Source organism: Cupressus sempervirens, chromosome 3, assembly GCF_028749045.1.
Source record: "Cupressus sempervirens isolate cs-2001-9-10 chromosome 3, ASM2874904v1, whole genome shotgun sequence".
In the NCBI taxonomy this organism is placed as follows: domain Eukaryota; kingdom Viridiplantae; phylum Streptophyta; class Pinopsida; order Cupressales; family Cupressaceae; genus Cupressus; species Cupressus sempervirens.
This window is the reverse complement of record NC_143120.1, coordinates 1,108,924,804-1,108,938,982: the sequence shown is the minus strand read 5'-3', so window position 1 is coordinate 1,108,938,982 and position 14,179 is coordinate 1,108,924,804. Positions and strand designations below refer to the sequence as shown.

Here is a 14,179-nt window from a genome sequence, read left to right as displayed (position 1 = left end):
TTGAGGAGACGTACTATTAGGGAGTACTTGGTGAAGTGGAAGGACCCACCAGTAGAGGATGCCACTTGGGAGAGTGAAGAAATTTTGCAGCATCCAGAGTTGAGATTGCTTGGGAACAAGCAATTTCAAGAGGGGCGGACTGTAATGTCCCCATCTTTTTAGCCTTTTAGTGGAGTTGTTAGCCTTTACATTCTTTGAAGGCTAAGTGGAGAAATAAGGAGAAATTGATTAAATTATTTTTTAATAAAGTCATTAAATAAATTAAAATTAAAAGGTGACTTTATATTTAATTAATTTAATTAAAAGTAACTAAAGTGATTAAATAAATTAAAAGAATCTTCTAGAAGGAGGAATTAAATATTATTTTATTACTTCTAGAAGGAGGTCCATTTATTGGAGGAAAAGAATAAATAGGGAGGGCAGCCTCATTGTTGAGCATTGAATATGTTGCCATCTACTCTTCCAGATAGCTTGTGAGGCCAAGGGTTTCTGATTCAGTTAGCCATTGAAGAACGCAAACTCTTCATTGGGAGCTGGTTTGAGGTAGTGAAATATCTACCGAATTGTGGCAACAAGAGGGCTACATTCGGGAGTTCTATTTGGGCTGTAAAGAGAAGGAAAGACATCTAGGGTTTGAAGATTTTCGAAGATATATCAATTTGCAGACCTATAGTTTCATTTGGCAGCCATTTAAAATTAGAACTGAAGCAATCATTTCATGAGACATTTGCTGCTACAGTAGACGCTACAGTAACTCGTGAACAGTGTTAGGCATTCATTAGTGCAGATTCGGAGCATTCATTTGGAAAAATTAGTGTGCATGTTTTTGGTGTTAGAGGTGCTTTGCATTGAGGATTATTAATCATTCATTGACAACAATTACTTCCTATTATCAGATCATTTGGAGGGCAGATTGCAGGTTTGATGTAAGTTTTACCAGGAAATAACAGTCATCTAGAAACCTATCAGCCAGGGCATCATCATTCCAATCAGGTTCTTTTGCTTTTGGACTTGATAGCATTGCATAAGATAATAATTTGTAATCAGCTGTAGGTGTTTATTGCAGATCAAAATTTGGCATTATAGGAGTTATAAGTTTTCAGTTGTAGGTTGCATTCATCTCAGCAAATATCATATTTATATATCATTGTAATTTGTCAAGAGTCTTGGCTAATTGAAATCAGCATTGTATTGGAAGTGCATTTGCAATGAAGGAGGAATAAGTAGTTGTTCTAAATCATTATATTAATTTGATCTTTGTATGAGGATGCATAACAATTGTTTGACAAAATATCAGTTGGCTGTAGGTGCAAGTGCTTTTACTTAGAAGTCATTGATATGCATTATAGATTGTTAAGAGAATTCATTCATGCCTTTGGATGTGAATTTATGGATTGTAGTATTGAATTTTAATCGTTTAGAGTACTTTGATATCATCTTCAAGTATTTATACCAGACTGATAACTCAGACCAGCAAGTTGGGAAGTTGCATTCAATTTGTTTGACAAAATTTCAAGGGAACAAAGAGGAGTTTTTGAGTCAGCTCAGGCTAGGCTCATTACAGGTTATGGGGCCCCTTCAAAACGTGCTTTTATCTTAATCAAGAATTGTAATTTCTTATTCTAATTGAATTTTGCACATTGTTGTGTAACTTTCTGAGCCATATAATTTTTGGAGCATTGGAAATAAATGGCAAAGGTCACCTATCTATGATAGGTTTCATAACGAAGAAATTCTCGCAAGGCACCTACAACTAGCAATGTTGAATAATTATCATTCTATGTGTGTATTTCTATTCTCCTTGTTTCTCTTTAATGTGTATGCATTGGGAAGGTACTTTGTAAAGTAAATAGCTAGTGTTTGACTTGAATCTTATTATTCAATTAAATTTGAAGAGCTTTAGGGACAAGCATGTGTTCTAACAAAGGTACAAGTGTGTCTTAACTATTATGAAGGCTGCAAATTGACATTGGTGGATGTTTAGACAAATTCACTTGTGAGAGATGACCCTCCTGTTATTGTTTTCAATTGGTAGGTATTGTCAAATTAGAATCTTACCTTTGATTTGTTTAGAGTCATTGATACATACACTATTTTCAGGTATGGTTTATTAAAATGAGAGACAGCCCTTATTCTTTTCTTCTGATTGCTTCACAATTTATTATCTGTTGGTGTTAAGTTATATCTCTGCTTTTGAAATACTCTTTAACACATATGTCTTGTTTTTAGGTGAGGTTATTTCTGTTAAGTATGCATTGGAGTATGGAACAGACATTATGGAGATGCATGTTGGTGCTACACAGCCAGGTGACCGCACTCTTATTGTTGATGATGTCATTGCCACAGGGGGAACTTTATGTGCAGCCATGAGTTTACTAGGTAAAAAACTTTGATTCATGAAGTGATCTTGAAAATAATAATATATAATACAAGAAAATTAATAAAACATATTTTACAGCTTTTCAATTGTGCAGTAAAGCAGTGAAAAATCATTCAACATTTTGAAGATCTGAAATTCAAGTAGTATTAACATCTTGAACATTCAACTTTCAATTACGAACATCCAAATTTGTCCAAGTCAAAATTTCAGAACAAAAATTGAGTGATACATGAAAGAATAATGAAAAATATAAATATGAATGTTTTCTGCAATATCAGAGATAGGAATAATCATAATTAAAAAACTTGATCTTGTTGAAAGATCAGCATATTGAATAAATGCAAAAAAAAAAAGAAAAAAAAGAAAATAGAGAAACCATAATTAGTTTCTATTACTAGTTTAGATCAGAAAAGTAGTACAATGTTCATCATAGTGAATAGATATCACAAATCCATATACATGTATTTTATAATTTTTTTCTCCAATGAAAGTACCTTGGTGGTGGTACCCTCAACAGTAATGGTTGCTTCTTAGAGCAATATCATAATCATTATCCAATTAAGTCTCTCCTAATATTTCCTCTTTGGTTTTCATCTGCACTTCTGCTTCCCCAACTTATTTTTCCATTTCCTTTATAAAATTAGAAATCTCTCATGTAGAATACATGGGATCCACATTCTGGGCAATTAAATCCAAATATAGATTGTGAAAGGAAACCTGCTGGAACACATATTATTTCCATTTAACTCTTATTAGAGAAAAACATGCAAACAAGTATTCAAATTCCACAATGCAAAAGAGTAAAAAACATACCAAAAGATAACACTATATGTACCTTGGGAAAACCCTCTTAAGTGAAAAACAAGCTTCCAAAAGTGCCCATATAACTCAGTTTTGTTATCTCAAGAATGAGATTGCAATACACTCGCAAAGTTTCCATTTAAGGCTTTTAAAATATTGAACACCCTAGATGCATTCTACCATGTGAACAAGCAAATGAGAACCATCTATCAACACATCCCAATCTATCCTTGGACATATAAGCAACAATATATGCTCAATCCAATTTCAGCCAACATGTCAAAGGTTACACAAGCCAACCTTAACAACTACTCATGTGCTTGCTTTAATATAATCAAGCTTGCACAAATCGACTAACTGGTCTTCTATAAACAATGTGCCTCTTAACTATGAGCTTACTAAGCCAAGTTCCTCATATTAAATTCTTGACACTAAGTTTTCTCAATATTGGTATGGCTCTTCAATTGATATCAGAGCCGGTTCCTTCTATATAGCCTAACTGGTTGAAGGTAGATCTATTGAGCACACATGGGAAAAAGGAAAGGAAATAAGAGAAAAAAATGCAAAAAAGAATATTAATAACAATGCATCGAGTAAAAGAGATGAAGTGATGGATAATAAATCGTTTGAGAATGGAGCTGACTCTATATGTAGTGATAATTGTATTGATATTATAGAATCAAATGCTTGTGATAATATGGAAGGTAAAACATATGATGAAGTCACACTTGGAATACACATAGCGACAGAAAACGATGATGTGATGAATCAGGAGGACCCTGTGAATAATGGAAAAGAGGTGATAGTTAATGGAATTAATGAATCAAATACAAAAGAGGTCTCAGATGATGGAAATCTCAAAGAAGAATCCACTATATATATACTGAAGATTAAGAAGAGGCCTACAACGAGGAAGAGGATGTCGATATCATGGAAGAACTTCATTATGCTTACACAAAAAATGGAAAGCTTAAGAAGAATGCAAAATTGAAAACACAAATTTTAGAATTATATGAATCCCAAAATGAATCAAGCAAAGTAATCGAATCTCCGAAGGAAACTTGAAGAAGCCAAACGAGTTTAGAATGATATGATGAGGAAGTTTAATTCAAAAGAAGCAAATTATGCCAAATTAAAGGAAGAAGTCATCATATTGAAAAGTGATTTGAATGTCATTGAAGAGGAAGTATATTTGGAACAACTAGAAGGGTTTGTTATTTATGACAAGAACACGCATGTATGCAAACTAAAGAAAGCTCTTTATGGTCTTAAACAGGCCCCCAGGGCATGGCATGAGAGAATTGACAATTATCTTATTAAAGTGGGATACTCAAGAAATGAAGCTGACCCTAATATATACTTAAAATGATCAAAGGGTGATATGATAATACTTGTTCTTTATGTTGATGATTTCTAATAATAGGTGAAGATAACCTTATCGCAAAGTGTAAACAAGATTTTACATCTAAATTTGAAATGAAAGATTTAAGTTCTCTATACTACTTTTTTGGGGTTAGAAGTATGGCAAAAGGAAGACTACTATTGATAGATTAAACAAATTTGGCATGATGGATTGCAAACCATTATCCACACCAATGGAGACAAATCTTCTTAAACCCAAAAGTGAAGTGTCTGAATCTGAAGCTACTGATTCCACATACTATAGACAAATTATTGGATCTCTAATGTACTAGGTGAATACTCACTCTGATATTTGCTATGCTACAAATACATTAAGTCAATTTATGTGTGAACTTAAGAAGATTCATCTCATGACAGCCAAGCACATTTTGAGATACGAGGTACTATTGGACTTGGTCTAAAATATGACCATGTTGAGCTCCAGCTTGGATATTTAGATTCTGACTGGGCCGACAGTTCTATAGATTGAAAGAGCACTACAAGATGTTTTAGTCTTGGATCTGCAATGGTATCTTGGTTTAGCAGGAAGCAATCTGCAGTTGCTCAGAGTTCTGCTGAAGCATAATAAATAGTGGCATTTATGGGAGCTCAAGAAGTAGTGTGGTTACGAAAGATATTGGTCGGACTATTTGGAGAACCCCTAAATTCCACAATTATCCATTGTGACAATCAAAGCTGCATTAAACTCTCCATAAATCCAGTCTTCCATAACAAGTCCAAGCACATGGAGATTCCCTATCACTACATAAGGGATATGGTAGACATAAATGTTATCAAGTTGGCATATATCAACACTGAAGAGCAGACTGCCAACTTATTTACCAAACCTCTTGTGAATTAAGAGTGTAATATTTCAAAGGTAAATTTGGTATGTTTTCGATGTAAATGTAACTCTTGAGATTAAAACTTAGTTTTGCTATATATATATATATATTTGTTGTGATTACTCTTGTGCACGTGTATTGTTTAATGAAAGATGACGATATTTCTTTTGGGTGTATGGTCTCTATAGTAAGGCGACGACCTCCACAGTACATCGACCTGTTATCATATGACATCATTAAGTTTTCCCGGATTGTGCCGGTTATTATGATAACAAAAGCAGATTTATGAGCATACAATATATCTTTAATGTATGTGAATATTGAAAGGTTGAGACTTCCGTATACTATCAATATATAAAAGCACGACAATCATGATAAACCATGATAGTGTTATTGGTGGTATTATTATTGTTAAACAAACCTGTGGTAACTGAGTAGACATGATCACGTAGGGTCATGACCCTATGTAGCATGAGCCACGTAGAGGTCATGACTCTACGTGACCATGCCTCTTTGTGGCTGTAAATATATTGGCAACAATCACCATCCACTGCAGTAAGCATATCAATAACAGTGGTAATATTACTATCTGCAGTAGCGGTGAATACATTGAAGTTGGAAATCATTAGAGTGACATATAAATAACCATGACAATAATATTGAAATTACAAGCATTCAATAATCAGTCAACTACAGTCATATTCATCAGCAAGTGAGAATATATAATACTCAGTTCAGAATATATTCACGTTCATCATTATTGTATTTTCAACTGAGATCATTGAACAATAATAATAATCAATATTCTTCAAGAAAGAGTATGCAATTCTTTGATAAAAGTTCAAGGTCTCATCTGATATACTCTGAAATAAAAGACTGCTATTTTCTCTATCACTGATCCATACTCCTTTACACAGAACAGATTGCAAATATTTTGGAACTTCAAGCTTCAAGTGTTATTTTGCAAATATTGGGTATCCCATTTTTTTGTGGTAAATTTGGGAAAATATTTATTGAAAGATCTACATTAATCAATAAAAAACAGGGTATCATCATGGAAGACCAAATGGATCACTCTCCCAGGAAAAATCAAGCTGATCGAGGCTTACATAAATGCTATACCCATTTATATGATGTCAGTTCTCAACATATCAAATGTTGTGTTGGACTAAATTCAATACCTCTCCTAAAACTTTCTTTGGAATGACAATATGTCAAATAAGAAAAGGATTCCGCTACTTGCTTTGGAGAAGGTGTGCCTGTCAAGAGAATCTGGGGGCTTGGGAATTAGGAAGATGAAATCACAAAATATTACTCCAGGGGCGAAAATGTTTTGGAAAATATACACATTCAAAATGGTGCAAAATTTTCGAATACGAGTATTTAGATTCAATGGATAAAGCACGAATATTCAGTCAGAGAGATTTGCCAAAAGGATCAGCCCTTTGGAACTTAATCTCTTCTTGCAAAAATATCATCCTATAAAACTTTTCTTGGGTCATTAATAATGGAGAAAAAGTAAAATTCTAGGAGGATACTTGGAATGGTCACTCTCTTTTGAATTGATTAGGGGAGTAGAAACCTCTGGAATTGATTTTTAAAAGAGGGTCAGGGTTGGGAAAGCTAAAGATTATTTATTGATTACCCCACTCTCCCCTATAAAGCTTCATTGATGCTATTTTATTATCTCTCCCTTCCGAATGAATTAAAGGAATCCCTAAAATCTGAAATACAAAAGAGGTAAATTTTCTATGACTATATAATTTGGTCTATAAATCAAAGAGGGGCTCCTACTCAGTGAAGGAATGCTATAAATCATTGTAACTTCAGCCTCAGTTGTCTTCCAAATGGTGTAGTCATTTATGCTGGGACCCTGAGTGCCTTCCAAAAGCAGGAACCTTTGCTTGGTTGACAATTAGAGACAGAATCCTAATAGGTATGGGACTGAAGAGGATAGATGTTACCCCGCTGTTTAACTGTGTTATGTGAAGCATATGAATCATCTGATCGGCTACTGTTACAATGTAACTAAGTACAAGAAATTTAGAATTGGTTGCAAAAGAAATTATTTTGGGAGGGACCCTCTTAATAAGCTTCTAAATCATTTTCACAACTGGTCTTTTCTTCATTCCTCTTCCACCTTTTCCTCTCTTTGTAAGATTTCCCCATCCATCATAGTTTGGAACATGACTGGAAAGAAATAATATAATTTTCACGGACAAGAAACAAGAGATTCTTCAGTTTCTTTTCAAAATTGAACAAGCAATCTCAAAAGCAACAATGATTCTTTTGATAAAGTTTCGAACTCTCACAGAGTCTTCTCCTCTTGGGATCATCTTATCCTCAAATCATGGCCTCTTCCTAGGTCCTCTGCGGCCCAAAGCTTGTTTTCCACTTCTCCAAAAGTTGACAGATTCAAATTGGATAAAATTGTATGGTGACTCTAAGGGCAACCCAGGAATATCAAAGACAAGAGCTCAGAGATCATAGGGGTAATGTCATTAAAGCAACCTATAGGAGTATCCCCCATGTAAAAATTCTCAGCTCTCATCACGGGTCTTTTACTAGCCATCAAATTCTGAGTGAACAATTTAAGCAGTGAAGGAGACCGTATGGCGGCCGTTAGGGCTCATCTCAGCTATCTATCAACAACTGTCAATTGAACAGGCCCTTATATCAATAGAATGTTTTGATCAATATGACATGGCAGATTGCTTTCGAGAAGCTAATGGCTCTACCGATAGCTTGGCAAATCAAGCGATTAGAAACAATATTAATTATTCAGAGTGGGATTGTCTATTGACATAATGGTAGTGAGACAGATGGGGTACAAAAACTTCTGAAGCCCATGGAGCTCTCTTGGTCCTTCAGAATGACAAGTAAAATGAGATTCATCCAAACCGATACAGATATACAGTTACTACAAAATAATGCTTCCAGACAGTTCCTGATATACAGTTACTACATCAAAAACGCGTTCAAACAGTAGCTTGGGGAGAGTTAGATGTTTCCAAATAAGATGAGGATTTGGAAGTAGTAAATGCTTCAAGGAAGAGTTAGGAAGATAGTTTGCTTCTTGAGAAGACTTGTGATGGAATAGGCAGCATTCATGATTTAGGAAGATGCTCTAAAAAGAATCAAGTTCGAGTATGGCATAGTGGTTGAGAGCAAGTCACTGATTGCAAGACCAAAAAGAGCAAAATGTTCCAGAACTGCAGTAGTACTCACTGGAAGATATGAAAGAAAGGTAATCAGACCAACGAGGAGGTCACCTATCCATTAAAATAAAACAGTAAACTACCCCTATTTGAGGATACATGGAGATTATCAGATTTTTGAGGAGACAAAATGACATTAGATTATCCCTACCTCTTGGTTTTGTAAGGTTGTAACTGGGCCTCCTAGTTTCTTGTACAGCTGCTCTAGTTTCTTTAGCAAGTCCACGTTGTGATGTATACCATAGACACAGCAAAGCCAAAGACATGATCAGTGTTGGAGTGTATGCCAGGGAAGCCAGGGAAACCAATGTTATATATTCTTCCTTCATAGTGGTAATTGATTTAACATGTCATTGTTGATTTTGGTTGCCGTAATGAGCAATGTATTGCTTACCGTGTGGCGAATCCATCGATTTACCTCAAAGCTGAAATCCACTGTGGATAGTGATATTCACGACAGGCTCTTGTTGCTGAAAATGACTGCCCACTTGTTGGGGATACCTCTTGCTGCTGGATTACATAAAAATCCTCTTATAAAATAAGGGATTTGATCTGATTTTAGCAGTCCAATATCAAAATCATCTAGTACCCAATCAATAATCTTTGAAAAGATAAAAACCTATGCCAAGGGATCAACAATCATCTGGTCAGGATTGCTGTTCGACATTGTCCATTGAAGTGCCCTATTTGGTTGCTTATTGTAGATGCATTGCAGAACCACCACCACAATTAATTCGCAAACAGCACAACAATTTCAGCACCATTTATCAGAGATATCCAATGCTTCATCTGAGTGGGTCAAGTTCTTGGGAAGAAGTGGGTGTTCAGTCTTAAGCAGGCTGCTCTGAATTGTAAGGAAACAGGGCTACAAGAAATAGATATCTGCTTGTCCTTGTTGGATCATGCATGGTGATTCTTGAAGTATGAGACTCATATTTAATCACATTTGAGGTGGTTAACACTTGAGTATTTTTTGCCCCCACTTGGCCTTCTGTCAGGGGGAACAGGAATGCTCAGCTTATTGTGGTTTTTTGCCATGTCCATATGTAGTAGATATAGTTGATTGTGCTTTTGACCTTACTGATCTAAGTTGACTTTTTCTGTAAAGTCACTACTATAACTCTATTATGTATTAATATATTATGGGGTTTGCCTCTTTGCCATGTATACACACACACACACACACACACACACACACACACACTTACTTGCCAAGGGGGACTTGATGTACATCTATGATTTTTATGCATTAATTCTTTTTATTCATCTAGCAATATTGATAATTTAATATGCTTTTATGAGTTTCTAGGATGAATATCTGCTTTTGTGAAGCAAATTTTGCTCCCAATATTCAGGGACAGCAAGGGTCGGAGAATAGTATTATATACTTTTCCCTGTGTCAAATGTAGAACTGCTTTTCCCACTGTCCATTACTCTATCACAGATCAGATGTTGGTAAGCAGTTGCAGAAGCATAAAGTCAAACATTGATTGTGTGACACTGGTGACTACTAAGTTGATTTTTGATATAGAGGTTAAAGAAATGAAACACTGCTATATTATAACCTTGTGGATGGTTAGCAAAAGACAATTAATTATTCATCGGGAAATATCATCTAGGAGCTAATTTGCTAAATTAAGAAAATAATTCCCATAGAGTAAAACAACTGGAAGCGATGAGACACATTTCTTTTTAAGGAAGTAAGCATTGTTTGGGAAATAGTTTGGGTCATGAAGCTGACACTTCTGGTAAAATTCTGAAAGCTCCTGAATCTGGGTTGTTTCTATGTCCTACTTTATTTTATATTTGCAACGCCCTTTACAGAAGAATTTGCTGTTGGAATTCTTTCCTAGATGCCCCTAAATAACATTGGAGTTGCCTTTTGTGGCTTCTAAACCAGTTCAGGACATGACCTTTATTAATGCAATAGGAGAGAAAAACTCAGTATTGCAAAGCGTCAAACAAGTAGCACACTCTCATTGTAATTGTGCCTTATTAAAGAGCTTATGAAGGGAAACCAAGTTAATTATTTGTGAAACAACCTATGCAAGCAAATAAATATGAAATCTCAAGAAATGGGTATCAACATGCTAATTTTGGATGCTATTTAAGGCTTGAGTAACAAACATAAAACCAATGCTGAGTAATATGCTCCATTTCATTTATAATATATCTAACAAGCTTTCCAATGGCTATCCAATGTTTGAATTTGAGTTATGATCAAGGAGTTACTACCCCAACATGTGTCACTGTCAGAACATTATCCTTCAAACAATTAATTTCAACTTTAAAGGACTCATGTTACTCCTGTGAGGAATGGCTTTTCAGTTTTCAAGGAGAACCATACATTTAATAATTTTAGCAACTATTGTTTTTTCATTAAAACAGTAAATTATAAAATAAGTATTTCTAAACAAAGAGCCTAGAGTTCAACAAATACATCTTTCCCTCAAATATTGCCCTTTTCATAAACTCTCTTTTTTGCAATAGTGACTCGTTGAAGACATTTCAGTTTGTCAATTTTCATTTTGGTAATTTTCAAATTTTGTTTGTAAAATATTCAGTTCATGGCTAGTGTTGTCTCCTGAAGAGCAGAGTTTGGACTATAAAAAGCTTCCAACTGTTTGGCTTTCATCGATAGTCTTCATATATTACTTTCTAATTTCAGGTTGTAGTTTATGGAATTATTCTTAATATCATGAATATATCCGTCAATATTATATCTGTCGAGGTTGGTTTCTAGTCTTTCTTCTGAAAGTAATTTAAACCCTATATGATTTTTTAATGATTTGCTAGATACTGTCCTCAAAGAAAGGACTTCTGTCTGCCTCACAAACTTCTATTTAATTATTAAACATATGGTGAATCTATCTAAATCACATCTTTCTTCACAGAGCGTGTTCATGCTGATGTTGTTGAATGCGCATGTGTCATTGGGCTTCCCGAGTTGAAGGTTAGTTGATCGATCCATTTGGACTTAATTTGTACTACATTCATGTTACATAAGATTTATTATCAGTTGAAAGAAATTAACATCTGTAGACACTATTCCAGATGATAGTAGTAAAGAGTCGAGACATCGATCACATTTTTGTCTGTTGACCTTCATAGCTTTTCACTTCTGATTCTTTGTATCTGCCTCTTTTTTGTAGCTGGGATTTGATTTTTTTTGTCATTGATGCACTCTTTCAGCTCTCAAATGTATCATGTTCTTGTTTCCATACCTTCATATTATGCAATCGTTAAATTTCCATCTATATGCTATGATGTTGAACTATGAACTATTCTTTCTAGTAAGTGGGGTAGCCTTGAATGAAGGTCTCTGTGTGATATAGAACTAGATGCCCATGCTAAGTGAAGACTGCATGAATGTTATAGTCAATTCCATCAGTTTGGGTTGCTGTAAACATCACCAAGTCATATAAAACTAGATACCCATGCTCAATTTGACTTTTGGGTGTCCAAATAATACTTGTAGTGAGAGAAACATAGCAAATGAGTGCACACCCAAGATTTAACCAAATGTTCAATAGATGATTCAAGAAACTCTTGAGGTGCAATGATGGAAATTCTGTGTCAGTCCATGAGCTTATGTGTCGATTTGACTTGATGCCACAATGCAACAAACAACATGTTCCTATGTGACACAGCCCCTTGCATAGTACTAGTCAATCTAGATATCCCAAAATTTGAAGGCAAGATTGATTCGCAACATTGGATAATTGGATTTAGGAAATTGAGACATGCTTCTTTGTATGCAAGAAAACTTGTAAATCTGTTCTAGTCCCATAAGTCTGTGTTGCTGTGAACATCAGTTCAGAACATTTTCAGTGATAGACCAGGCTCTAGTCTTGGACATGCTATTACATATGCATGTCTACTGAGTTCTGATTCCTTTTTCCGTTATCATTGATGTAGGGATTTGAACTTGAGTAACTATCTTTATGAATATTCTACTTTATCAGTACACAACAATCCTTGGGATATATATTAGACCTATCTTATTAACTAGATCTTATGTAGTAACTGGGCTTACATACAATGGGTTTTCCCTTACAATTTTACGATTCATCCTTGAGCTCACAGTTGTTCAGCAGAAGTTGTGTTGTTAGAGGTGCATTAGCTGTTCATTTTCTCGAATCTTAATAGAGAATCTGAATTTTAGCTATTCAATTGTCTTGATCAATAGTTTATCATATTTCGCATTATCACAATTTCCATTCTATAATTGTTGTCAATAATTGCACCAAGTGTTGTGAATTCAACAGCTTTCTTCAGGGGAAGCTTAATTTGATTTTTTATTTATTGATCCAATTTTTATTTGTCCAGGGCCGAGAAAGGTTAGGTGGAAAACCACTTTACATCCTAGTAGAATCTGCTTAATATCTTGGAGCAATTGTGGATACCATTGAACGTGTGCATTTGCAGATTAAGGGATTACAATGGTAACATCATTAATCGTACTGCATGAGTTATATGGTGAAGTAGACCTAGTAGCTGAGTTCAGATTGTGATTTGGAAATATTAATTGACAATTTGGTAAACCTTTTGTTTATCGATTTCAAAATTTAAATTGAGTATTTCTTAGTTTCCAGGTCACATTAGATACATATTAAGAGCCCTTTTAGACTCTTAAAGAACTTTACACCCTTGCAGTTGTGCAAAATTAACTGAAGTTTTGCGTCCGGTCTTAGTCTAATAAGTTTGCTTACTCGGAATACTGTAAAGAATCATTTCTTCCTCACGTTGTTTGGATATATCACAGCATTGGCTTCTAGCGTAATTAAAAGCAATTGGATGATAGACATATGCTTCAATGGTTGACATACGTTTGCATGGTATTATCGATAGCAGCTAAGAAAATAAAAGAGTTGGGCTTCCGACATATTACCTTTCTGATCACAATTTGACTTTGCTGTATTCGTTGGGAAACTCTGATATATTATGCATTTACTCCAGCAGCATCTTTCAAAAATACATGTTTGGACTATACAAACTTTTTCTGAAAAGCCCTTTTGGTAAGCAGTACGTTGCCACAATGTTGATATTTAAATCTCAAAATGTTTACCTATAAAAAACTACATGCTTCAAGTTCTAAATAAATTTAGTAAGCGGAAGCAAACAGAATTGTAGGAAATTTAATTAGTGAGCGTAGGTTTTTTTCTTTCAAGAATTATTCTAGAATATTTAAGATTTGTTGAGTTCATTTTGGCCCTTATATTTTGATTACCCAATCTGTGATTGCATGTTTTCTTTTACTGAATAGTTGATTTGCTTTTCAGCTCTGGGCTGTATGAATTCTCGCTTGGTCATCTTGTATCCCCCACGTATTCCCAGCCCTTTTTTGCGAATATGTAACTTTAACATTTATATTTAAAAGAGAAGGGACTATTCATAAAATAAATAAATTCAGGGATAGAAACCTTCTTGAAAATTATATTAACATGTGCAAGAATCAGAAGCAGAAGTAATGAAGGATCAATTTTCAAGAATGATGCATTCATTCATTAGATTTTATGGTGGTGGAAGTTACA

At 34.7% G+C, this 14,179-nt stretch overlaps 1 protein-coding gene and 1 long non-coding RNA gene across 2 annotated transcripts in view; one reads left to right on the top strand and one right to left on the bottom strand.

Moving 5' to 3' along the window:
* Positions 1-13,550, top strand: part of LOC149570669 (adenine phosphoribosyltransferase 1-like) — a 98,404-nt gene extending 84,854 nt beyond the window's left edge. The window contains exons 4-6 of the mRNA XM_089823213.1: positions 2,230-2,379; positions 11,540-11,598; positions 12,975-13,550. Of these exons, the coding sequence (XP_089679339.1) occupies positions 2,230-2,379; positions 11,540-11,598; positions 12,975-13,028 (263 nt within the window). The 3' untranslated portion in view covers positions 13,029-13,550. The remainder of the gene's footprint in view (positions 1-2,229; positions 2,380-11,539; positions 11,599-12,974) is intronic.
* Positions 2,739-13,656, bottom strand: LOC149570668 (uncharacterized). The gene is made up of 2 exons (XR_016362993.1): positions 13,537-13,656; positions 2,739-3,097 (listed from the first exon to the last, which is right to left on the bottom strand). It is a non-coding gene; the product is annotated as an uncharacterized LOC149570668 (long non-coding RNA).
* Between the last annotated feature and the right edge of the window lie 523 nt (positions 13,657-14,179).